The sequence below is a fragment of the Ascidiella aspersa genome, chromosome 2 (genome assembly GCF_963924565.1).
Source record: "Ascidiella aspersa chromosome 2, kaAscAspe10.2, whole genome shotgun sequence".
In the NCBI taxonomy this organism is placed as follows: Eukaryota; Metazoa; Chordata; class Ascidiacea; order Phlebobranchia; family Ascidiidae; genus Ascidiella; species Ascidiella aspersa.
In genome coordinates, this window is record NC_139448.1 from 23,794,649 (window position 1) to 23,820,735 (window position 26,087).

Genomic DNA, 26,087 nt, shown 5'->3' on the forward strand with positions numbered 1-26,087 from the left:
GAGGGCTTATTGTTTGACAAAATATATATTTTTAAAGTTTTCCTTTAACCAGAACCTGTTGTTGCAAGTTGCAACAAAAGATCAGTTATATGGCAGCCTTAATCGAGAAAAGACGCAAGTTTTTTATCAAGGCGCTATAGTACAAAACGTAAAACTAAAATAACTCAATATAAGCATAGCGTTTAAGAGTTTGGGATTTTCATTATAGAGCCTAAGATAAAAAATTGGAAATTTTATTTTATTCATTGACCATAAAAGCAACGTTACAAAGATATAGGCCTACTTCAAATTATATTATTTGGGCGTATATATTAATAATAGCACACTAAAGAAATAGCTGTCATATGGTCCGTATGACAAGCATTATTACAAGCAGCGATTAAAGCTGTTTTTAAAATCAATTTTGAGTAACTTTCAGGCGAAACAACAGACGAAGCGTCGTTTAATTTATGTGTGCATTATAGTTTCGTCTCCTAATGCCTCTACAGCAGGGGTTCCCAACCTTTTTTGCTGCTCGTACCCCTTTGTCAGGTCAGAGCATTCTTCGTACCCCCAAACAAATTATTATGGAATTTTTCTGATATATATTGCTAAATTACATTGCTTTTGTACCTCTATTAAACGTTAACCGGGTAATTCGCACACAAATCGCAAAAAGAAATTAAACATATATTTTGTTGGTCACTTCTTAATGTGATATTTGTTGCGACTTCATTGATAAAATTCGCTCAAACGTGGTCGATTTTACTCAAAGAACATTATGATATCATATTTGAGATTTTTTGGTATTCTAGACCCATGTCTATATTTGTCTCGTAAATTGTTCGGTCAATACCTCCGGAGGCACAACCGATTTCTGTGCCCCCAAATACTATATTTTACACTCTAGTTCCAGAGGTGAATCATAATGGATAATTTGTAGCAGATTTACAGCAACAGTATATTGAACGCCTTTACCGTGCATTTTGTTCCTAACTTTGTGATTAGTTGTTGATTGCTGACAGCTAGTAAATTCGCATTCCTTTTAATCTCTTGACGACGGACGGCGCAGTTAAAATAGCCCATTGTTATAAGACAATGAGGTTTCTTACTATATAATAAAAAATGTTTGTAGATAATTGATTTTTTTTTCAATGCAAAGACCGTAATGGCATAACCGCATAATGTAATTTACCATTCCAAAATTAAACTGTACTGTTAAATCTGTTCGAAAAGCTGCTCTGTGGCCCAAGGATCTTCGTACCCCTTAATGTTCAATCTCGTACCCCAAGTACGAGTACCCCCGGTTGGAAACCCCTGCTCTACAGCAAGGGTGGCCAATCATTTTTTGACAGCGGGCCAAATGAGAAACAGAAAAATGTCTTGGAGGGCCGTGCCAAAAATGGGGAACTCGAATACAAATATAGTAGCCTACAACGTGTGATTCGTTTCAAAAGAATCTTTAAATACCATGTTTTGGCAAGCTGGTAAGATTAGAAATAAGTAAGGATGCCTTACAAGAGTATTGTATTCGTTAAAATATTATAAAATTAAAAAAGTGTTAAGCTTATTTTTGCCCAAATAAGTTTTATTGAAAATGAGCCGCGGGCCGGAGTATATTGCTTGACGGGCCGGTCCGAGGGCCGGAGTTTGCCCAGGCCTGCTCTACAGAGTCTACGTCGTTCGACAATTTAAAGATTTTTCTGCGGAAGACTTTGTAATAAAGTTTGGAATTGATGTATATGAATTAGAAACAAAGCAAGATTTTTCGTAATAGAATTATATCGACCTGTGGCCTACTATATTATTGTCCGCGAACATTTTTTAAACCCAATTTTGTCTCTTTACTAAAGGTTTGGCGCCTATACTCTAGTCTACAGATGGTATGTTTATATTTAGAAACAAGAGTAAAAATTAGCACAAAAGCGCTAAAAAATTGCAGTTGTACTGAAAAGATTACAACAAGCGAGCTAAATCATATTGCGTGCAAAGTCTACGAAAGAATATTCGTGCGAAATTGTTTTTCTTTTATCTGCGTAAAAATTCCAAAAAAGTATACATATGACCTGGTTCCTCCTATACCCCATTATTCGCCACAAAATTTTAAAAGTTTAAACATCACATGAGGCAGTTTCTTATCTCCAAAGGCAATTGATGTCAATGCTATTTTTTACAGATCAAAGTAATTATAAAAGCATCTTAGCTATCAACTCCAAAAACAACTAGGCTACTGTAAATAAGTATAACGATAAGGAGGATTATTTTAGACAAGACATGACGTCAATTAAATGTCATACGCTATGTGTCATTCAATAAATTTCCTTGGTTGCCTTATGTTGAAGTTAAATTTGTTTTTGATGAAGATCCTTATTGTCAGTATGCTGCATGGGCTGGAACAATCCCCCATCCGCTAAAACCATCGATATTAGTATTACCTTTTTCTGTCTATCAATTCTGCTTATCCGCAGATAATCATGGTCATGCTATGAGTCAAGTGTGCTATTTAAAACCTATGACGTCAAAATGGCAAAGGAAAAATTAAAAATCCATAGTACCGTACAACAAAAGTTGATTTTAATGTCACTGTAAAATGACTAACTTATCACGCACCAAACGCTACCTAACAATTATTTCGTATTGCACGAACTTCTTTAAGAATTTTAATGAATAATATCACTGATCACCATGTTAAGCACACTAAGGTTCTTGGGTACACCAGACTATTCTTGCCATCCTTGACTTGGAAAGAGTTTGCAAAATATCGTGCTTATTGCAACGATTTTAATAGTAAGCAATGCGGGTTTATTGGGCTAATTCGACGCGGTTTTAGCGTGACCGTCAAAATAAATTAAAGCAATCGCTTTCGTAAAAATAAAATTAAATATTGCAAATTTAGTATTGGCCTTACAACTCGATGCATTAGAAAACTTAATCTGATACTATGTCAAATTTCTATTTTCCGAAAGTGTATAGCCACGTAGAGCAACTTTAAGGACAATATACGTTGGCCTCTTTATTAGGCTAAAAACCTATTGAAAACAATTAGGCACCGCGAATAGGTATCACGCCGGTCGAACAATTACTGCAATCACATGAACCGTATCCTTGACATACTTTTATTGGGCGTCAGAAAACCTACGCGACTTCGTACAACCAAATTAACTTTACCCGAAATATGTGAAATATAAAGTGATAGCTAGTTATTTGGGCCAAAGTTAATATATATTTTACAGTGTGTATAACTACGCAAAATTTAAACGCTTTGCAAAATATAGCATTTATTGCAACGGTTTAAACAGTAAGCAATTTTTTTTTTAAACGGGACTTTTTTGCTTACGTTGGACGCAGTATGATGCCAAGATTACGGATCGTTTGTTAGTGGTTCCCTATGGATATATGTCACGGGTTTTCGTTAAGTAAAAGGTGTGCGATGGGTTCATCCAATCGTTGTGTATTCAGTCGTTCAATTTTAACATGTTGGGATGTTTGGGTGTTTATTATGAACTGACTTGCATCATTAACGATAATTGACTTGCATCATTAACGACCTGGACTGGGACTTGACTTGGACTTTCGTTATTTTGCAAATGTCACTGTGCTGGAATTTAAGCCATTTCGCAAATGACTTGAGTTGGACTTGAGTCATTTTGAAATGACTTGTTTATAATACTCTCGCCACATAACATGCGGCTTCCGCAAACTTACATAACTATTACTACTATTAAAAAGTAGCCGTATTGGGAAGCTGCTGTGTAGAAAATTGCACTTTGTCCAGCGCTAAGACTCACATAGAAAAAGTGAAAATTTTACACGGCACCTTCAAGCTGAACACATCGAAAGGCCACATAATGCATAATATACTCCTTACTTTTTTTCCATTTCCATGGTTAAAATTAGCAAAAAATAAGTTTTTTCCAGCAGGGAAATAAAAAGTTTGGACGAGCGGCCCGATCGCGGGCTAATAAAAAAATATGTATTTTGATTTCATCACTTAAAAATAAGACCGCGGGCCAAAAAATACAGTCCGCACATTTGGCCCGCGGCCCTGTAGCCTAGTTCAATCACGCTGTTATAAACTATTCTGGGATGTAATTTGTTATACTAGGGGTCGGTAACCCTGCTAGCTACAAGAACCATTTGAATAACGATATTCATTTACTACAAAATAAAACTTTGGTATACATTTATAATTTTGGCTTACTTTAGTTTCACACTACGAGCTACAAATCTGAAGTAAATCAATACCCTTTGTTTTTTTGTTTTTGTTAGTGTTTTAATTTAATTTAACTCAATTCAGCATTGTGACGTCATAATTTGTGTATGACTAAACTGACACCGACCCGATTGAAACCCTTAACTTAGGGGTCGTGAAAGTGTGTTACGAAAAGGCGCAAAATTATGTAATGAAGGCGTAAATCGTGACTTTACATGATAGTATCCGCTTATAAGGTAAATGATACTACAGTGGTAAAATCTTGTAAAAAATAACCATGATTGGGGATATTGTGGCAAGGCAAATAAACAAAAAAGAGTCCACATACGAGATAGTTTATATACTTTGAAGGCATTTTGCCTACTTAACATTAATGCATATTTTATTCTGATTACCAAACACCTCACAAGGGAGCGGCTGATTTACAGCCATTTGTGAAAATTCTCAATTTGCCTCCTGGCTTTTTAAATCTGTGAACCACACGTCGGCTGCGTTGAAAACGTGCGTAGGCGTAGACAGTGTAGTTCAAGTCTGTGAAAGAATTAGACGACCTTTCCTTATCACGACACTGAGCTAAATAAAAACCTTAAGAAATACGAGCGCACGCTCCCTCAAACGAGTCTTGACAACATTAACAAACTGTTAGTCACAGTCTTACAACATAATGTCAGGCGCACAATATAACTGAATTAGATGACAGTGCTGTTTGATGAATCAGATAAAACCAAGCTTAAGCATACGCTTCCAAAGCCTATATTTAATGAGTATGTAAAAGCAGCGGTTTTGTTCGATCTTCGCTTCGTTGGATTTTAATCTAGTCAGAAACTATACATTATAACAGTGAGAGTCGTGGAATGCATTTTGAAGCTTGCGTTTCAACTAAACTTGATTGATAATATTTGTGCATTTGTTTCAGCAACAGTTCGTAAAAAAGATTAGGCTAGAAGCGCAGAGTGTGCTGTAGGTTGTTGCTTGCCGGTAATATTTATCCAGTCTCATGCTAACTTCGGTAACCTGTGTTTCAGTTGCTCGTTCAATTGCCATTAAAATACAGATAGTCTTAAACGTTGCTTACACGCTAAACGTGAAAATTTCCGTTTTTTAAAGTTCACTGGTTGGTCTGGTATAACATGAAACGACAGTGCGTGAAGGAAAGAAGACACAGACACGCATTCTGGCGCATTGTGCGGGACGTTACGCAGAATAAAAGGGTAAATACGTGACGTAGGGCGCAAGCATGCGTCATGGAATAAAATTTTTCGATTAAAATACTTAAGTCTCTCCTAGTATAAATATCGTTTCAGTTGCTGATTTAACAATTAAAAGGAATCAAAAGTGTCGGTTGTGGTTACTGTTTTTACCTTGGAAATGGCTGCAAAGCAGGATTGGTTGTTGATAGCTGTGGCTGCATGCATCGTATTATTGGGAACAATGTCATTACAAGTATATGGTAAGATAGATATGTACATGATATTTGGTTTCGTTCGTAGTTTACCTGGAACTAGAAAACATTCGAATAAGACAAAGACACCAGTATTAAGTACTGCTTTTGCTGTGATGAACTGGCATTTGTGAAATTTCGGCTAAAAGTCGCCCTAAATTAAAGTGAAAATTGTAAAAAAAGACTTGTAGGTCAACCACGCCCACCATAAATGAAACAATTAATAGAGTTGGTCAACCCTTGTTATATTTGGAATGGTAATATCGACTATGATCCAGTGATCAATTTCTGGAATAGATGTTAATCTTAACCGTAATTTTTGTATGATTTGATTCTTCCTTAATCAAAAATTGTTTTGCCTTTACCTTAATTTAGCATTTTTGGGAAAAAGGACTAATTCAGAAAATAATATATCTTGATTAAATTATGCGTTACAGTCAAAGTCTCGCACGTGGTCGTGAGGGCACATACTCCACTTAAATATAATCGCAGTTTCTACTTTAAAAAATTTTCGCGAGACAGACCAAAACCAAAAACGGCCACTGGCGAATGAATCGTTTCTAAGGCCAAGGCCGGTTGACACGTCGTGTTGAGTGTCGCACATGACTCCTCCCTACGTTCATACACCGGCGAAACTGGATTTTCCACCAAGCTGGTGCAAAGATACGCCCGATTGCTTATCTGATGACAATACTGCGAACACGCCGATAGCATTGGGATATTGGCCTGGTCGCAAAACAACATCTGTTAGCGTATAGTCTACGTTTTACTTTTTCATTGCACAGGATCGGCTAAGTTTGCCCGACACTCGAATTTTGTACTATTCAAAACACACCAAATTTATAAGAATAGCCTACTGAAAGACAACCCTTTACTAGTGGTCATCAAATCGAATTATTTTATGTTTGCTTTATCCTCAAAAGGTCCACTAAAATATAATTTGAAAGAATACTCTTGTAAGTTTTGTCTTTTTGTAAATCGTTAGGGCTCGTTTCTTAAGCCGTGACAGTGACAGTTGTTTTCGATCGTGTCATGTTATGTTAAAACCCTAAACAGTGGTATTTTATCATTAACTACGAAATATATTAGCGCAAATAATTGTTTAGGTGTGATTTAGTGTTTGCGTTTTTTTGTATATCACTGCATAATTAAAAATCTACACCAGCGGTTTGTACAGTATTTAATGACGGGCGAAATTTTAAAATGCTGACGCGTCCACTAAAAATAATAAAATGTTGAACTTGAGTTAATAAGAATTTCATTTAGTGGAAATCTGTTGTAACTGTATAATTACGAGTAGCACGAAAGCAATTCCACAAGGTTTATTTCCATTTAATATTTCGCGTGCCCTATGAAGCCAAACTCTTCTTAGGGCACGAAACATTAAATGGAAATAAACTGAATAATGCCAGTATCACAAAATACTTAAACAAACAATATGTCAGTATTTTTTACACAGCTCTCAGCAGTAGACTTAATTTATTGGTTCTACCCTAGTTTCGTTGGTGTGCTCTATAAAGCGAAGTCGAAAATAAAAAAAAGCCGATAATGCCGTATAAAACACGATATTCATTATAATGGCGATTTAGCATCTTGATAAAGGCTGTATGGGTTTACTAAAATAGCTGTACCGGGTCGGACTCATACACTGTGATCTACACTATACAAAATGATTATGTCATAATCCTATATATTCGATTTTTTAGCTTTTATTTCCGAATAACAGTTTTTGACTAACAATTACTTAATGGTGTGCAGACGATATTTGCATTTTGGTTAAATAGTGAAAGGAACGCAATACCACGGTAGTTAACATCACAGACAGAATAAAGTTCAGGGTAGCTGTATAATTGTATTTAAACAATTCCGCAACTTAACAAAATTTGAGGGAAGAAATTAGCCTGGGGAGTATTGTACAACACGTCATAAGCTCATCTCGTGAGTTGCATCTTTATTTGATGGGTGCGACAATACGTGCACATTCATCTTGACGGTATGCGTTAAGAAATCGTGTTTCCAACTGCGGGGTGGTTGGTTTTAGGTTGCTCCATTCGGGGGCTGCTATTTGAGTACAAACTATTACTTTCGGTCGCCAAAAGGAGGCTGTTTACGCTTTGCTCTATCCATAATAGCTGCAGGAAAACATAACTTCGGATCATCGTTTTGTAGGTTGTCGCTCTGAAGTTTGCAGAAGACGTAGGTTCGTGACACAGTCAGAAACAACTCTTCAACTGACTGGATGCTCAGGACAAACAAAACCCTGGCTGAGACAGCTTGCTTTCTGTTTAAACAAAGGAACAGCAGAAATTGCCATAAGCATGAAAATTTGGTACCAGACTACGTATCAGGAGTGTTTGGAGGTGCGTGGTTGCAATGCTGAATACAAAAATAATATTTCCAACAAACATACTAGTAATGAAACGCCTTAAAACACTTTTTAACGCGATTGTCGCTTAACGCCGTGACTCTTTCCAGAAAGAAATTTCCGCCAAGTTTATCTCGTTAAGCAATTTGTTCACGCTTTGCAGGAATTTTTATATCTTTCTATTTTACCCAAAACTTAAAAAAAAAAACCCACTGTAAGGTGTTTTCAAGGTTATTGTCAATAACGCCACGTTTCGTAACTTTGTGACGTCACGATTTTACGTTGTATTGTAACGCGAGCTTTGAACTTTTGTTCATGACCCCCCCCCCCCCCCCCCCCAAACAAAAATCCTTGATCCGTCCTTGATAAGCATGGCCCTTCCGTTAGTTCTAGCATAAAGTCTGAAAATCGGTCGATTACGATTACCCACCTCCCTTTCACTTAGCAATTATCCAGGGAAGTTGCACTTGAAAATAATTACGCGATTATGAGATTGACACCAATATCCTGAGAATTGGCACTTATCGCGTTTCCTAAGCGTCAGCTAACAATTTTAAAATGTTTTATAAAATGGCAGTTATGCTTAGTTCTGCGCCGACTTATGTTGTTAATCTGGTCTATGAGCGTTACTGCTTAAAATCCACATGTAAGCTGAAGTATTTAGGGAACACACAATAAAACCTAAAAAGCAACAATACCAAAAGCACCAAAATCTATAAAACCATAGTATTAAGTCCAGCGGCATAATATGCCAAATACACAGTAATTTCCAGTACAGCATAATATCAAAATCGTCTGAATAAGACCTAAATCTATCGGAACAAGGCCTAAATTCATCTGAATAAGGCCTAAATTCATCGGAATAAGTCCTAAATTCATCGGAATAATGCCTAAATTCATCGGAATAAGTCTTAAATTCATCGGAATAAGGCCTAAATTCATCGGAATAAGGCCTAAATTCATCGGAATAAGTCCTGAATTCTTGGGAATAAGGCCTAAAATGCATCAGAGGAAGGCCTAAATGGACAAAATAATCCCCGAACCTATGGGTAGAGGGTATGGAACGATCGGGGGCCATCGGTCTAGCATCAGCCCTTTTGGTGACTACGTTTGGACGCCCTAGTCTGACCGGCGCCGTCAGGGCGCCGCTGTTTTGGCACCGGATCTTTGGTCTCGTTTGGGGTTATTGATGGGAAATGGGTTAGGTTAGAAAATGGGTTAGTGTTGAAATTATTAGGAGAGTTATTGATGTACTTAGGGGCGAGGTTTGGGGTTGGTTAAAGTGTTGTTTAGGCCTGATTTAGACGGTACTAATACCATTAGGTATTAGTCCTATTTTGGCCTTATTCCGAATTGTATTTTATTCTGACGTTGGTGTTGTTCTTGTCTCGGTCTTATGGCTGGAGTCCGTATTTAGGCTAGCAATGAAATCCTCTTTTTGATTTTCGCTTTGTCTGCATCTTGTTAGATAATTGTCTATATGTCACTCTAACAAAAGGCACAGGATTTCTCAAACCAGCGGCGGTCTTTCTTGGGCCACAAACATGTATTATTTTAATCCTTATCCAGTAAAACTATACAACGTTTAATTTTCCATATGACTTCAGAAAACTTACTTGTGACTCTCAATGATGTATTTTCCAAAAGCCAAGCAAGGGAAGTCACAAAGTGTTGCGGGCCCATGACTCATGAAAGGTTGAGAACCACTTGATTAAATTTTATTGTTTCTTATTATTGGAAAGTTGTAATACGGGGACCTAATTCGTTAATAATAGTTAAAAAAAAGGTGTTTATAATAAGCTGGTTATCCAATTGTGAATGACTTGCAACCACTAGCGGTTTTAATCGGTGGATACCCTGACAACACCGTGTGTTTGAATGCTGCATAATGCCTTACGGCTACGTGAACTATGTTTTATACAAATGCGCACAATTATTCTCGGAAAAATCATCAAAATGTAAACATTTGGGTGTTTCTCATCTTGAACTATTCTCGGTATTCAATGTGTAATTCATAGCTTATGTTGTCTTTTTTTAATGCTAGGCTTAATAACTTAAATTTGAACTCTTCTTGTTTCTTACCAACAACTTAGCTTCGGTTGTCGTTTTAGAATGACATACTCACAACACGGAAAAATAGTGTTTTGAGTCAAATAATGCTACTTTAAAGAATTACCTAAAAACAAAAAAAAACACCCACATTGTGTTCACCTCTTCGGTTTAACGTTTTGAAACCTTTATAGAGTTGTTCCACTGTAAAACGCGGAACGAAGGACTTGGATCAAATCGAGGAGTGCGTATTGTGCTTTACAACAGAACTTCCGCAAAGTGGACTTCTGCAATCGCACAATGTGTCACGGAATGTTCTTGATAGTTGTATAAGACAATATGTGTATGCATCTCTTAGCAACGGTAAGCTTTGTCTTTAATTTTGTTTAACATTACATTTCAGTAAAAATATTTTAAATTGTATTCTATTACAATTTTTTGTGCGAAATTCGCGTTTTATGTTGTGAAACAAACTAATCTGAAAATTGCTATCTACACATTTCTTCACATTCTTTAGTATTTTCTGTGTTGTAAAACTGTCGTCTGATGATTTAGAATTGCCTAAATTCGAAGCTGTTACCAAATCACGGGGCAGGATTACATTGCCGGTGCGACGACCAGCCAATGACTGGTGGTCACTTACTGTCAAGCTGCCGTGCAAACCGCCATTATTCCAGGTACAAAGTTGTACAATGGCCCAGCCAACATAATGTTAACTTGCCAATTTGTTTGCAAATTAAAAGGCCTATAGCTTTTAAACCCCTAGGAAAATACGTTAAAACGCAATGAATGTGTTTTGTTAATAGCTTTTACATTTGACTTTAGCGCACCTTTCGTTGTTCAATAGTTTTGGAACGCGTACTGCATCAACTCGTTCGCGGAAGACAGCAAAGCTCGTGACTTTGTCCTGGCGCAAAACAAACTCGTATTTAACAACGAAATCATGTTCCTGGCTAAATTCAGTGACGCGTGTCGTTTCAACATCGAAGACGTACAGATTATATGGAGTGAATCGGTACCTGCTTTCGGTAAGAACATTTCGCATTTTAAAGTGTTTGGCGGCCCTTATAGACACTTTTCTGTATTTACGTACAGTACATCTTAGTTTTCAAATTTTCTTCGAGACGATAAAATGGTTATTAGTAAGAACCGCTAAAATAAAGGAATAAAGTTATTTTTTATAATCTCGTTGTCTTTATCGAGCCTTACACTTTTGTTTAGCAATATATGCCTAAATTTAATTAAAAGGTGTCACTTAATTACTTTTACAGCGTTTGTTTTTTTTGGCGATGTGGTAGATCAAATCACTACCGGTATCACAAAATCACAAGTTGTAGCCTATATACCAGAGTTAGAAAAGGGGTTTAATATATCATAACTAATTTAGGCATATACAATAGAAAGGCCCATTGGGTTGAAACCATAACAAGGATTTTCCCTGTTTTTAACTGAAGCATGTATTTTAGTTCTCAAATGGCAGTAGGCCCCGCAATGGTGTGGTCGCGCCTAAAGTTTCGTCGGGTGAGAATTCTACTGGGTCGCTTTAGAATTTATAGAGCGATAAATCAAAATAGATCAAAACCTTCAAATTACAGACAAAACAGATAATTGTAAACAAAAAAAAGTTTTATTAAGAAAGCTTGAAAGTGTTACGCTGACAAACATCGCATGTAAAAACTCCAGTAAACACTTTTCACACATGAAGATCGACGTAATTTCACAAGCAAGGCACTAGCATAGATTAAAAAGTTTTTTAACTATGGGTTGGAACTGAAAAACCGAAAATACTCAACTATAGCAAATTATCCGTTAGGTTGTCGCATATGTTTAGTTAGGTATATCCAATCGAAATAAGTTTTATAATAGACTACCGAATACTGTTGTATTTTTTAACCATCACGTATTATTTTTGTGATAAAAGGAATAAGTTTACCATTGAATGTGCCTTGGACTTTTTACACTTAGAAATACCTTTAAATCAGTGTTGTCAAGATGAAAATTGAAGTTAAATCTGAATCGCACGTGAAAAATACCACAATTAGCTCCATGCATTTCAATTTTAAAACGCTTAAAACCTACTCCACAGTTTCTGCGGCATAGCCTAATAAGTGAATCTGTGTTTTTTTATAAATTAAACCTACGGCGCGAGGAATAAGCCTATGTACCCCGAGTTTCCCATACGTTACACCAGCGGATGCTCTTCAGACCTTAGTGTGCCAATTTCACCTGATTTTTTCACCGTGCACCTGATTTGCCATACGTTCCAGACTCACTCCGTGGTGGAATTATATAATAATAATAAATCACAATTAGTATCAAGCAATTACAAGTACAAAGATCTTTGTATGTTGTCCTGAGAATATAAATTCCCAAAATGTAAGCTATATGTTTATCTTCGGGAGTGCTGAGTAACCTTAGCAATTATTGGGGTAGAAAGAAACGGTTTGTTGTAGGTGGCAAACAAAGATTATACAATCTTGGTTGTTGTATGATTCAAAAATTACAAAATATTGTTACTTGGTGCTTCAAGAGCTCACGCTGAAGCAATGAATCTCAAACTGTCTGCCGCGTAACCTTTCGTTATTTAAAAAAATGTCTTATTTGTACTACAAATGAGCATGCAGCCATGGAGACATGTAAAACTTGAATACACACTATCCCATTAGAAAACTGATAAATTGATAATATTTACCTCAGGTTATTGTTAATTGTCATGCACAAATATGCAACTGAAATCGTTTTTCAAATACATAAGGCAGGATGGCCTGGTATAATCAGAACAGTTTTGGAACATTTGAACAATTTGTTTACCCCTTCCGGATACCTACAAACATTATTTCACCGAAATGCCGCTCTGGAACTTTCCGGCTTACTTTCACCACTGAACTAAACCATGAGAGCAATAAATTGCCGGTAGTAAAAATGTCGCAATTCGATGATCTAACAGGACAGTTACGACTTGCAGTTCCTAAAAGAAAGCGATTTGGAAAAATATATATATCGGTTAGCATTTAACGTGCGCTCTGGTCAAACTGTGTACCCAGATAAGTAAATTTTCATCGTTGTGCTTTGTGGTGTACTTCGCAAAAAAAATCCACCGCAGTTGTCGAGATCGTACCAGCTTATTTGCGTTGTTTCGAAAATCGTCTTGCGGTCTATATTGTGGCCCGCATTAGCGTGGTGGGATGGCTCAGCCCGGGGGGCACGTCATCCAAACGGTATCCCGTGCTACCGGCCGGTGAATTGCACCGGTCTTAACAACCTGGCAATTGAAAAGATCATTATATTAAAAATCATTTTACACAAACCCAGCTTAAGTGTAACTTGAAAAGAAGGTACGAAATCATTTGGGGGCGTTATATGCAATTCTGAATTTTGGATAAACGAGTTACTAATAATGCTCAATCCTGTTTATTTGTACTCGCTAAGCTCACTTGTAGTTGTGTGAACTTGAATTTGTTTTTTGAGTAACAAATATTAGGCAGTGAAATTGGGATGGTGAAAGTTCGGACAAACTGATCGGATATTATTACTCAACCTTTTAAAAAAATATTTAACCTTAAACGATTTCGGTGATCATATGAAATGTCATTCTATTCCAATTGGAAAACTCCAATCCGCTCAAACGATAACTTATTAATATACGGTGGTTATTTGTATCACTGTTAGTATACATCTCGGTATAAAAAAAGGGGGCTTTCGTTTTAATAAACGTTTAAAGTTAAACTATTACTATAAGGCAGGGGTGTCCAACATGAGGCACGCGTGCCAAATTTCGATCTAATAAAAATAGCACGCATACAGCCAATTGTCAAAAAAGCTAAATTTGTTGTTTATTCACAATACAAAACAATCCCAGCAATTACGACAACAAACAATTACTTCTGATATTATAACACTATAATGAACTTATTTTTTGTATAAAAGCGCTTTTAACATTAGAAAAAAAATAGTTGCTAAACTTTGGCACGGGAAGAAGTTATAAGATAAAAATTGGCACGTCGGCATGTTTGAGTTGGACACTCCTGCTAAAAGGTATATTAGTAATTAAACGAATGTCTTAGAATTAGCAAATAACTAACTTACATTTTATCACTAGCCCTTCCCCAGTTATCAAGTTTTGGAAACAGTTTTCCACCCCGAGGTGACCAAAAAGGGCACATATTCTTTGACACGAAGTCATTAGCCAAATTGCAAATGACTGATGGGTCTATTCCGGCTGAAATAAGAACGCAAGATAACGGACCAAGGAGAAAACGTGAACTGAGCCAAACCACTGTAAATGAAGTGGCCGCCTCCTTTAGCAGGCTTGGACTTATCATGCCTTGTACCATCGCCAGTTTTAAAGTAAGCTGCATTCTGTCGAAATTATTAAAAAAATATTACGTATAAGATTGTCCAATGAGCTCCTATATGACTAGCCAATTTCTTTTAATACAATGCAAAAACTTTTCTTTTCCGACTCAGAGAAAAAATACATTGGTTTACAACTTTTATATTTGGTGTTGTATTGGCAAAAAAGAGTATTTTTATTAAAAGAGCAAAGCGTTATTTAGTGATGCCGTTGGTGCAACTCCTTTTTATGTAGAACCTATTCTAATCCGTTTCGTTGTATGTTTTACTAAGATGACAGACACGCTGGGTTTGCCTGTGAACGTTATGTCAAACAAGAAAAAACATCTTGTTGACACAAGGAATTTCTGGAGGATGGAAGATAATAAACTTGAACTATTACGAGACATCTCACTGCTCAACTTTACTCTAAACTTTGGTTCGAACGGGTGTTTCTTTAATCCATCAGAAGTCGAGGTTGTAGTTAACCCTCCAAATGGTTGGTTAGACTCAGATCAATGTGAGTAAAGTTTATATTGGCCTTTTAAGCCTATTCCTGAAAATGATTAATAGCATTTCGGTATTTTTCAATTAGAGAGACAAGTTGGTCGTTAAAAATCTGTGGTGGGTCAGTGGTTCGCCATCCCTGGCCTATATCATCGAAAGTATAACGGCCCTATTCAAATTACAACTTTGCTGACTTCGATAAAATATATATCCATTTTTTCAACTATTTTTCATAAATAGTTTATATAATATGATAACATACTAGCAACAGGGTGACCCGCTTTTTGCGCGAATCTATAATGTTTTCGCAATAGGCTATTGCCGTTGTATTGTGTGTCGTCACACATTTTTAAATACAATTAACATATACAGTTAAATTTTGGCGCTTCGGGCTACATTGTTAGGCCTACGTGGTTTCTGCGCAGCCTTACAACTGTGGAGTCCGCAGCCTTACAAACTGTGAATGCCCTCACAACATGTTTGTCAAAATCAGCTTGATTAAAACCAATAATCGAGCACTAGCAATTTGTTGTGTGCTTAATACGAAATGCCTCCTGAGTTACAGTTTAGCCAAACTATCTCACTGATATGTATGTGAAAAATACCGCATTGATTTTCGTATGATAATTATAACATATCTGAGAGGGCGCAAGGCACAGGAAAATTGCCAAAGGGGTGCTGGTAAAAAAGCTTAAGAACAACCGCTATAGTACTGTATGTGTGAAATCAGTGATTCCTAACCGGGAGCGCCAAAATTAGCAGGGAGGTTCGTGAGAAGCGACAATATTTACCTTTTTGTACAGTAATTTTAATAGCTCTATGCTACGCTTGGTGTTTTTAGAGACATTGCTTTTGAAAGAAGACAAAACACAAGTACCATTTTTTTACGTTGGTTCTATGCTGCCATACCGCTGTAAAATCAATTGCCCTTTCAACATGTTTGTCAAAATCAGGTTGATAAAAGCCAATATAGGCAGATCGAGTACGGGCAATGTTTAATGTTTTGTCGTCCAATACGTCATATGTCTGTTTTTAGTTAATTTAAAATAAAAAATACTTACATGCTAAAAAGCCTATTAGAAAAAAAAATACGAAACTCACCAGGAATTTTTTTCAACCTCACACCAAGAACAAACGTTTGTTATTGTTTTTAGGTAAATTCAAACTATTGAAATCATACAACTTTATTATATAAAACGTTCATAACGGATCCGTTGTACTTTGCTTTTAATGAACAGATTTGTATAGCCTAATGCCTAATCTCTTCCGATTGAGAAATCGTGACTATATTACAATGCTGTCTGCTTCAATAAAAACTAGCAGTATAGCAATAAAGTTTGTCGTTACCGGATCAAGATCATTGAGTTATTCTACAGACTTAATTCACACAATAACCAAGCGATTTCCATATCTAGCCTACTATTTTAGAAGAACTATGCATTAATAAAAATATTATTTTCATTATGTCATTTTACTGGCATTTATTTCTATACCAGTACCTACGCACAAAGTCACTACGTGTTACCTATTGTCCATGCTGCCATAATAATGTAGCCTAGGCCTATATACAATGTTAGGAATATTAAGATTACTAAACATTAGTGTTGTAAACAGGTCATTTTGAAATTAGTTAATCCCAGTAAAGTTACTTGCAACCTAATCTAAATCCAAGTCATTTTCAACAAATACAAGTCCGATTACACGTCTTTATTCGCCAAGTTAAGTCCCAGTCCAAATCATTGTTATAACAAGTCAGTCCCAAGTCAAGTCACTAGCATCAAAGTTAAATGTAAACTAAAAAGAGTTGATTTCGAGCAGTATTTCACATAGCAACCAACAATACAAAACTAATACCGACCAAACTGCTTTTACGCAAAAAAAGACTAACTGACGCATCTTTATATTAAAACCTGTTATACTTTTTGGAATCTTGAAGGCAAAAAAGAAAATGCGACCAAGTTGTAAGTTGGACAGGGTATTACAATTTGTGAATAGTTTATGCTAAGATCTTTGGCGTCAAAGTCTGTAAATTTCACGCAGCAGTAACCTGCCACTCGTGCAACAACGCAGAGAGTGAAGAAGATTGTTTGGAAAAGGTAACTTGCCACCAAGGAGAAATTTGTCAAAGCGAAACAAGGCAGATCACACGAGATAAGGTTGGACTTTACTTTAAAATACACGATAGAGTTTTGAAAGAACTAAATAATTAATTGTATCAACTGAAGAATTGAGTGTTTGCTCTTGCTTATATCAAGGGAATGTTTAACCAAACAATTAAATGTATTGGTCTGTCAACCCTTAGCAATCACATTTTTAAGTTGTTATGTCGCCTCCCAATCAAGCATCTTAAATCCATATCCGGGTTTTTGCAGTATGGGGGGCCGGGGGGCGTTACAAGAATTTGTTGAACACCAGGGAGCGCTAGCACAAAAACGTAAGGAAACACTGTTCTGGACGTTTTACTACTATTGAATGTGTCTGTAGCCGTTATGAGGACTGGCTTTATGAGGCACGACTCTCTAAGGCAGGGGTGTGCAACTATTTTCTTTATCGAGTCGCGTGAGAAGTGTGACGGTCCGGTTACAAAAAGGATCTGAAATACACACAATATGACGTCTCATTTCATAGCACTATAAAACTGTAGTTAGCCAAGGAAACCGGCGAAGCCCAAAAAAATGGGCCTATTGAGTTAAAAATACAAACTTTAATTGAAATTTAAACGGTACGTGACGCTTTGAGTACAATTAAAAGTGAAACACGAAAAGTTGACTTTAACTAAATTAAGTTGAAAAAATGTAAATCGGGAGTTATAGAGATTCAAAGAGGTCTGTTGTAGGACTAACGTTTTGTTCATATTTTAAAGATGGAATGCATTTATTGAAGCAAAAAAATGCATTTATAAATATGTTTGTAAAACTTTCGATTAAAATAGTGATACGCTATACAGAGGGTGCCTTTTGTCTCTTAAGATGGTAAAAATAAGTAAACCATACAAGAAAAACTGCAACACGCAAAAGTAAAATTTAGGGCTTCAACATTAGCCCAGTCCCTGCTGACAGAATAAGGGCGGTAGTGAAACTAAGCCAAATTTTTTCTAATTATTATTTTGAAAAATTTTTGTATGCATTTCGATAAGAAAGTTATTCTACTTTTACCCTGGAGAAATGTATATACATTAGGCCAACCATATAACAATTGCGCTTATCGTTACTTAGGTGCCTTAATAACTCCACATTGATTTTTTTTTTAAACAAGCTAGGATAAAGTTACAGATGCGTTGTCAAATTAATTTTTTTTTAATTAAACTACTGTACTGCGAAGCCATGTAATAACAGGTTGTCGTATATTTTGTAACAATATTAACTTGGTAAGGGTCGCTATGAAATATGCATAGAAATGCGTCCTTCAGCGTAATTTGGAATACATTTGGGTTTATGTGCCAAAGGAGTACAACATACATTCGCTAAAATTTTATTATTTTTTAATTAGGTGTTTGTTTACTTGCTGGCTATTTAACGAGTTTTTAAATAATTTTTTTGGCCAAGAAAGTTGTTTTTGTTTTTATCAGACTTGAACTACATTATGCCACCAACGTGTGTCATTTTGTAGTTCAACATAATATCTGAAAACAATGTCGAGTAGGCGTGTGATATACGGCCTTAACAAGAGTATGTGCGTTGCGACAGGTGTCCATCCAGAAATCGTGCAAACAGGCAGCCGCATGTGAAAACAACTATCTCAACAACATGAAGCAGTGCAAGCCAGGTCGTCTGAGCAGCGTATGTAGATGCTGTTGTAGTTCGAATCTTTGCAACAAGGAATCACTTCACTGCATGTAGCAGCAGATAAAACACCTTATAAAATTTCCCTCCTTCATCCGACATCACTTTAATTTCGGTGGGTTACCATCATCTTAACCGCATCGTACAGACTGATTCAACAGAACATACTAATATGCCAGATTGGGTTGCAATTTTGTTTGTGACAGAACTTCTAACTTTTTGAATCGGTAGTTTTGTTAAACATATTAGGATCTCAGTGTACCCCAAATTTATAAACCAATGTCTTCTGCACGAAACATTCCTTCACGACTAAATCTTCATTTATTTCATTTTCGTTCGCCTTTGAAACAAACTGTACATATCGTTAAACATTTAAAATCTGATCGAATTGTCGATATAGTAGCTACAAATATTTTAAACAGTGTCACCAAGTATGTGTATTGTGTATGTTAAAGTGACGCAACATCGAAATAAACGACGTATCCTTATTAAGCGAAATGCAACCAAATTGTTGGTAAAATTTGCACCATTGAGTCTGGTCGTAATCAGTCAGCTTTAATGCAAGATAAAGCTTTTGTTGGAAAAAGAAAAGAAATATCTCGTGATGCGTTTTAGATAGGCTGAGCGTCAGCCGGATGTTATTAGCTGATCTTACGAGTTGGATTTTCCAACACCTGGCGCAACTTTGCCGCTTCTTTCTCCATATCCGACATTGAACGACCTGTTCTTTCAAGATCCTCGGATTCTCCCTTGTCGTGTTGTTGTAACTAAAAGTGCAAAACTATTTTTAGCACGATTTTGAAAAGTGCGTTCCCAGGTAATAAATTTTAACTTAACAAGGAAAAGTGATAAAATACAACACAGAAAATGGAAGATTAAAATACCTTTGCGTAAATTTCGTCATTTTGAAAAAAGTCCCCAGCTTTCCTGGGAAGGACGTGAATATGGACGTGCCGAATTGTCTGGCCTGCTTCTGGGCCATCCTACTACAAAAAAATATATTCTATTTTACTATTTAAAAACTTTTTGATATGTAACGCCAATAGTTTCTTACAACATTTGACAGGACAAGTGCTGTAAGAAACTTTGTAAATTGTTATTAAATACTTTTATAATCTTGGGCCTGAGCCTATCTAAGAGGCACATTAACATCATAATAATCACTTTGGTATGCTAGGACGTTAGTGAGCTGTGTTAATTTAGGAGTAACTCATTTAGTTCGAATTACTGATTAACGATTTTTCATTCCCATGGTGGATGGTTTAATATTTAACAAATTAGCCATTAACTCGAATCAAGTCATTTTATGTTGAGAATTAGCTTTGTACTTTATGTTCGGCGCGCAGACTGCGTAGGTATATATTAATCCAAATAGGGTCGTAGCAATAGGTGAACGCTTTTTCCTTTATAAATGCAATCAGATTTATCAACAATGATGAAGGCTCTCTAACAGCGGATTAACGAAGCGGCAAAAGTTAGAAATAAACGATAACATATCCTAATCACAACTAATACGATTAAAGGCACATTTAACGTGTAAAGCGCTAAAAATTGTTACTGGCAAAAATCCAGCTTAAAGAAAGAGACTAAACAACCAACCAAACTTCGGCACGAAACGTAGTAACGAAAGAATCGACAAACAACCACTAGATTCAACAGTAGGGGAAAACAGTAAAATATTTTAAAAACGGTTTCCATACATGTTAAATGAATAACAAAGAACGTCCTGTTTTAAAATATGCAAATAGCCATTTGATTATTGTAACTCCTCACGAAATTTCCTTTTACGAAGAGTTTGTGAAATTTGAAAAAAACACGCGAATCTTCAAGCTTACTGACCGAACTACGTCTTACCGTGCATCGGCTTACTCGTGGATAGGCTAAAACAAGCTGTATAGTGTATACAAAGAATGGTGCAGCGACTGAGGGAAACAGTGCTTTTCACGTGTGCGCTACTTTGTTAAAAGTATTTTTAAAATATTTAAACGAAACAAATTAGCGCGACTAGTTTGGTCAATCATAATAATCTCAACACATCGAGCCCAAATAACGTAGTTTTGATGATATCCGCAAAATCGTTTAAAACATTACCTGAACAGCCAACGTAACTGAGGTGGCAGCGAACATTTCTTCAACGGCAGTAGCGACCTTTTGTGCTGTGAGAAACAAATCGCTTACTTCATCTGATCGCAGATCCTTAAACCTCTCTACAGATCGAAGTGAACACACCAATACATCTGAACCAAACACGAGTTAAGTTATACGCGTTATGGTGGTTTCCTTGAAAATGTTTAGTTCGTAGATAACTGATTTAAACAGTAATCCTCAAAATGTGTGTCTCTAGTGATTGTTTAGTATGCAGTGAAACTTTTCGTAATTTAGGAAATTACCCTGTTTGTATTACAAATAAAGCATGAGACATGAATGCATATAGGCTTGCCATTTTTTAGAAACGTAAATCCGGGACGCATTTTGAAAACTGCAAACAAACTTAATGAAGACCTAATACAAATAATTTAATGTAAATAATTAACTTAACAGGGTTGCGGTTGTTTTATATTTTGTCAGGGGTTATTTTTTAGGGCCCTAGTTTTAAGGGTGGTTTGTCTAAGTAATTTAAATTGTAGCCGAAAGTATTGTCTGTATTGTGAATAAATGAGTTGAGTAAATATACTTTCTACAATTAAAGTAGGATGCGGCCCTCGTAAAAGCAGCAACAATTTTAGGCCGTACATGTTGGCAAAGGCGCTGTGTCCATAATAAATTCGTATTCCCAGGACCAAATCATTCTCAAGCATAAGTTAAACAAAATGCAAGATTCCATCCAGCTGGCCTCTTAAGGCTATTACATATTGTACTTTGCGTCATTTGCTTGAGGCGCGTGTTATTGCCGATGATTTAAAAAGGTAATTTATGATGTTACTAAGAAGTAATGTTTGGCTTGAGTGCTAACTAGTGTGTAAAGTCGTAAACATTGTAATTTTTTCTAAATAAAACATTTTAATTTCTGTTATCGTTAATTGTTATAAAGCATATATGTTGGTCGTCCCTTGATTATTTTTTGCTTATTGTGCCTGAAATGGGTTAACTAAATGATTCCCCACAAGTGGAGTCACATTCTCTCTATACCCTGTGTGGAAGCAGCATTTAATCGGATGACGTGTTATAATTTATCGGATTTATCTGCGTGACTGTGAAACTTCTAAAAAGTCTTCGCAAACTAAAATTTTACATTTGTTGAAACAAAATTGCAAATAATGTGTGCTTATTTGAAATAAAATGACTAAATACCCAAAGGCTAAGCACGTCAAACATCATTTACATAACGAAAACCAGTGACATATATCGATAGGGAACCACTCACTAACGTAAAACCTTAAGTTGTATAGCAGCCATTGTTCGCATTGCGTGATATTCAGCAAATACGTAATCCTGGTACCATACTGCGTACCTACAACGTAAGTAAAATCTCGTTTGAAACTGAAAATTGGTTACTATTAAAACCGCCGCTTTGAATGCGAAATTTTGCGAACTTTACCTAAATTTTGCGCGGTAACAAACATCAAGAAGTTTTTAAACATAAGTCTTTAAGTTGGAAACATTAAAACTTATTTTTGTTAAGGCAATTAGTATGTTATGACTTCAATTTGATTGTAATGCTGAAAACTCGCGACATTTATCGATCCAGAATTACTAACAAACGTTAAACTTTAGGTTGTAACAGCAATTGTTTAGACTTAATAATACCGGCACCAAACTGCGTCATACTTGAAAAAATCCTTGAAAATTAAAATGGCTTAACGGTGACCGGTTCGCGACGGCGCTCGCTTACCTTCCTCAAAAAGATATCTCCCAGGAATTTTGAGAAAGAATTGCTAAATGCCTTACTCAAGAGTTTTACATTTTTTAATTTTTTTCTTAAATTTGAAAAATCCTGGACAAAATGGTTAACCGGGCGGGACACCGGGACAAGGCCTTAAAATCGGGACTGTCCCGGCTAAACCGGGACGTATGGCAAGCCTATGAATGCACAATATATATATATATATTAGAAAACCTTTAATATTATGATGTTAACTTATTGCCTTGTGTGTATCAAGTACGAATATGATTTATGTCTTGTATTATTGTATTGTAGAAAGTTAGCCGCGAACTTTTTTCGATTTTCTTAGTGTGTAGCAAGCTAAAAAATTCAAGAAATACTGATTTGAATATAAAAAAAATTATAAATGAACGCTAGAGTCTAATTATGAAAATAGTCGTATAGAAAAACAATATTTTCAGATTTTTTTTTACATAAATTAAACTATGTCACTAATTAATCAATTTGTTAATTGAACATAAGTTCCAGACTAAAACTACTTGTTCTTTTGTTATAACTCTGCATTAAGTACGAAAGTCAAGTTATAGGCACGACGGTACATCGTGCTGGCTGCGAAAATGTAAAACATGAAATGAATTTACTAAAATACATACGTCCCGGAACAATTGGCTTGATATTAACCACGGCATAACTCAAAGGTGTTCTGAAGAAAGTGGTGGAAATAGGAACAAGCTTGTGTCCGAACCGAAGGGCAGTGACAGACATTTTTTTGCTAATTAATGCTGTTCAAGAAGCAAAACAAACAAACAAAGTTTGAGATTATGTAACAAAACAAATGCATAATAGAAAATAAACAGCAATCCTAAAAAGACGGATTAATCGCCAAATATAGACACCTCCTGGGTAACGTAGGAGAACATAGTAATTGTAACAAAATTTAAAAAATGATAATCGTGTGGCAACCAAGATTTTTGTGACGCAAAGCACACAAATAATAATAATCAATAATTTTCTGCTAGAAAAGTTTACGCATAAAAAACGAGAAAAGACACCATACGAATAACACCAGGATTTGCTGTTGGGTTCGGATCACCGCCTTTGTATAACCCCCGATAAGTCACAGTGTTCATTGAGGCGTCCAGATCATTGGTTATGTCGATTATCCAGGGGTCGACCTGCTGTCCATCGCACCATCCATCCCTGCCGTACAACCAGGTGCCGTGTTCGTTAGGCACTACTCCCTGTGGAACCAGTTCGGCGCAACCCAGTGGCGAGCCAGCATCAGAGAATGTTCGGACATGTGTGTAATTGTTTATCGTGAAGTGGTGCGAAGTTGGACAGAACTCTGCACAGTTGTTGTTGTCTGAACCGTGGCCTGTTATCACCGCGTATATTTCGACACGCTTAATAGCGGGCTGCACTTGGAACACATACGGTTTATATTTAGCGTTGTAGCTCTTGTCAAAAGTGCCACCTTCGAACAAAGGTACAACGAGGTGAGGATAAACTCCTTGGACCGTTGCGGATAAACTAATTTGGCTCCATTGGCCAGCCACATCAAACGAGCGACTTTTTTCTACAAAACGTAAATTCAAGGTAGCAACCCAAGGTTGCGCCCACCAAGCGTTCATTTTCAGCAGAAAGTTGCATATCGGGTTGTTGGTGGTTCCAAGAAGGGGCATTAATGGAGTGATGTCAGTAAGCCAGTGTCCAACACCACGCCGAAACGAAGTAATCCAACGACCAATTTCTGTCATACTGGTTGCAGACTTGTTGCAAGAAACGTACAACACGGGGACATGATCCCATGGAGGGCAATTTTCATCCATGTCACCAGGGCAACTCAAACGCATATCTAGATATAGATTCTGATAACGAGTGATATCGTTGATTGCTACAGTGGATAATCCAGTGCCATTTTTTCCGACCATTGTCGTTTGGTTAAACACAGACACAACATAATCATTAAGAGTCGATATTTTTGATTTAAGTTTACTAACATACTCCAGCCATTGCATTTGCCATGTTAAAAATCGCAAGGATGGGTAAAGAAACCAACCAGCTTCTGCCAGCTTGCCACTGCTGTCAATAGTAATAAAAAAATTTGGTGAACTTGTTGTTTGCAGAAAGGCTATCACAATTTTGTTACTGTATCTTACAGCTTTAATTAATTTGTCATTGTAAGGAACTGACATAACAGGAATATTTACAGCTTTGTTACATTCATCTTCAAAGCAATTTATTTCAACCACAGGTAAGCCTGGTTTTGCATAAATTATAACACCAATAGCACCCAGACTCTGTAAAGTAAAAACTTGAGATGCTACTGAGCATACATCCACCTCATATTGTAGCAGAGCCACCCTTCCTTTTAAATCCACATGTTTTGTTGTAATATTGCAGGGTTGCAAAACGTGGAGCAAAGTAGCATTTACTGTAGTCCATTGGTGCTTAAAAGCCCAGTCATACCTTGCATCCAAACGCTTCAGCACCATACTAGGCGGGGTCCACTCTTGTGAGGTTAGGACTATTTGGTCAAATCCACAGCCATGTCCGCTACATGACCACTGTCTTAAAATAGATGGCAACCAATTTCCCAATTCATCAACAGGGTTTACTACAAAAAAACAATTCTTCAAAAACGTTTCCCTGTTAGACTTTGATAGGTTTGATTTCATAAGTGATGCTTGCATAGTTGCTTCCATCCATGATACAACTTCAAATGCATTTTGTTCAAAAGTCATAAAAATATATTTTACACCATTAGGGCTGCCATTTATAAAATCTGTTAAGGAATCGGTGTTAGTCCACATACATTCTAAGAAAGCAGACTTGTTGGAAAAGGCATGAACTCCGATTGCAATGTTTTTTGGTAGTTTACTACTTGGGTATGTTATAAAACCATTCTTTAATGTCCAGACTGAAAATGGCTGAGCATCCGATCCTGGTAGAAAAGCACTATTTTTTACTAGTTTATTGTTTGAGTTGATAGAAATACCAGCATACTCTAGTGGTGAAAGGCCATCAATCAAATTTGAGTCCACCAAGTATTTAGCTGAACCAATGTTGACAGTAATGGCAAACAAAATAGTGGCATATAGCATGTTTACTACTAAGCTGTTTCAATGTTTTCTGTAAATTGCACCAAAAAGCTATGTTCAAAATAAAGATTTAATCTAACTTGTCAAAACAAAAAGTTTTTAATATTTATATGTCATTCTTACTAAACATACTCTGATCTGATAAATTATTTGTTACCAGTTTGGAAAGCATGGCAGATCTCGACGAAACCTCAAGGGTGCACATTTGAAAAAATCCGGGTCACTGGGTGCAACAAACGTCAAAAAATCAAATTTCTGGGTGCATTTATGATTTTCCGATTCACTTGAATAGTATATATTACATACATTGCACTGTAAATGTATGCAACATTTTACATATTTGGGGTGCAGTTCAGATTTTTTTCGGGGTGCACTTCAAAAAGGTTACAAAACACTTACATGTGCACTTGCCATACTTTCCACAGTGGATCATAACTAATATTCAACTTCATATGTTTTAAAACAATTCATAAATAAGTTTGTCAAGTATTCAGG

At 36.3% G+C, this 26,087-nt stretch overlaps 3 protein-coding genes across 6 annotated transcripts; 1 reads left to right on the forward strand and 2 right to left on the reverse strand.

Annotated features, from left to right (window-relative positions):
* The first annotated feature begins 5,072 nt into the window (after positions 1–5,072).
* LOC146164394 (uncharacterized) lies at positions 5,073–19,416 on the forward strand. 4 transcript variants are annotated; one of them, XM_083383164.1, is made up of 10 exons: positions 5,073–5,403; positions 5,480–5,642; positions 7,803–7,993; positions 10,242–10,410; positions 10,603–10,724; positions 10,895–11,075; positions 14,147–14,394; positions 14,674–14,899; positions 16,930–17,042; positions 18,573–19,416. In XM_083383164.1, the coding sequence occupies exons 2-10, from the start codon at positions 5,561–5,563 to the stop codon at positions 18,723–18,725; spliced, it is 1,485 nt and encodes a 494-aa protein (XP_083239290.1). In that variant the 5' UTR covers positions 5,073–5,403; positions 5,480–5,560; the 3' UTR covers positions 18,726–19,416. The 4 variants fall into 4 exon arrangements, with proteins under 4 accessions (XP_083239290.1, XP_083239286.1, XP_083239289.1 ...); XM_083383160.1 differs by having other exon boundaries at positions 5,077–5,403; positions 16,927–17,042; positions 18,573–19,414; XM_083383163.1 differs by having other exon boundaries at positions 5,077–5,403; positions 5,497–5,642; positions 16,927–17,042; positions 18,573–19,414.
* Positions 19,009–23,269, reverse strand: LOC146164395 (bis(5'-adenosyl)-triphosphatase-like). Its single transcript, XM_083383165.1, has 4 exons — positions 23,145–23,269; positions 20,760–20,905; positions 19,553–19,651; positions 19,009–19,435 (listed from the first exon to the last, which is right to left on the reverse strand). The coding sequence occupies exons 1-4, from the start codon at positions 23,254–23,256 to the stop codon at positions 19,310–19,312; spliced, it is 483 nt and encodes a 160-aa protein (XP_083239291.1). The 5' UTR covers positions 23,257–23,269; the 3' UTR covers positions 19,009–19,309.
* A 4-nt stretch (positions 23,270–23,273) lies between these two features.
* LOC146164396 (uncharacterized) lies at positions 23,274–25,723 on the reverse strand. Its single transcript, XM_083383159.1, has one exon. It carries the CDS (start codon positions 25,593–25,595, stop codon positions 23,517–23,519), a length of 2,079 nt encoding a protein of 692 aa, XP_083239285.1. The 5' UTR covers positions 25,596–25,723; the 3' UTR covers positions 23,274–23,516.
* Positions 25,724–26,087: the final 364 nt, after the last annotated feature.

Coding starts and splice junctions, on each gene's coding strand:
- LOC146164394 (XM_083383160.1), top strand. CDS start 5,561: ATGGCTGCAAAGCAGGATTGGTTGTTGATAGCTGTGGCTGCATGCATC. Junction 5,643..7,802: donor AATGTCATTACAAGTATATG/GTAAGATAGATA, acceptor ATCGTTTTGTAG/GTTGTCGCTCTGAAGTTTGC. Junction 14,395..14,673: donor GTACCATCGCCAGTTTTAAA/GTAAGCTGCATT, acceptor TGTTTTACTAAG/ATGACAGACACGCTGGGTTT.
- LOC146164395 (XM_083383165.1), bottom strand. CDS start 23,256: ATGTCTGTCACTGCCCTTCGGTTCGGACACAAGCTTGTTCCTATTTCC. Junction 20,906..23,144: donor CAAGCCAATTGTTCCGGGAC/GTATGTATTTTA, acceptor TGTTTGGTTCAG/ATGTATTGGTGTGTTCACTT. Junction 19,436..19,552: donor ATGACGAAATTTACGCAAAG/GTATTTTAATCT, acceptor TTGCACTTTTAG/TTACAACAACACGACAAGGG.
- LOC146164396 (XM_083383159.1), bottom strand. CDS start 25,595: ATGCTATATGCCACTATTTTGTTTGCCATTACTGTCAACATTGGTTCA.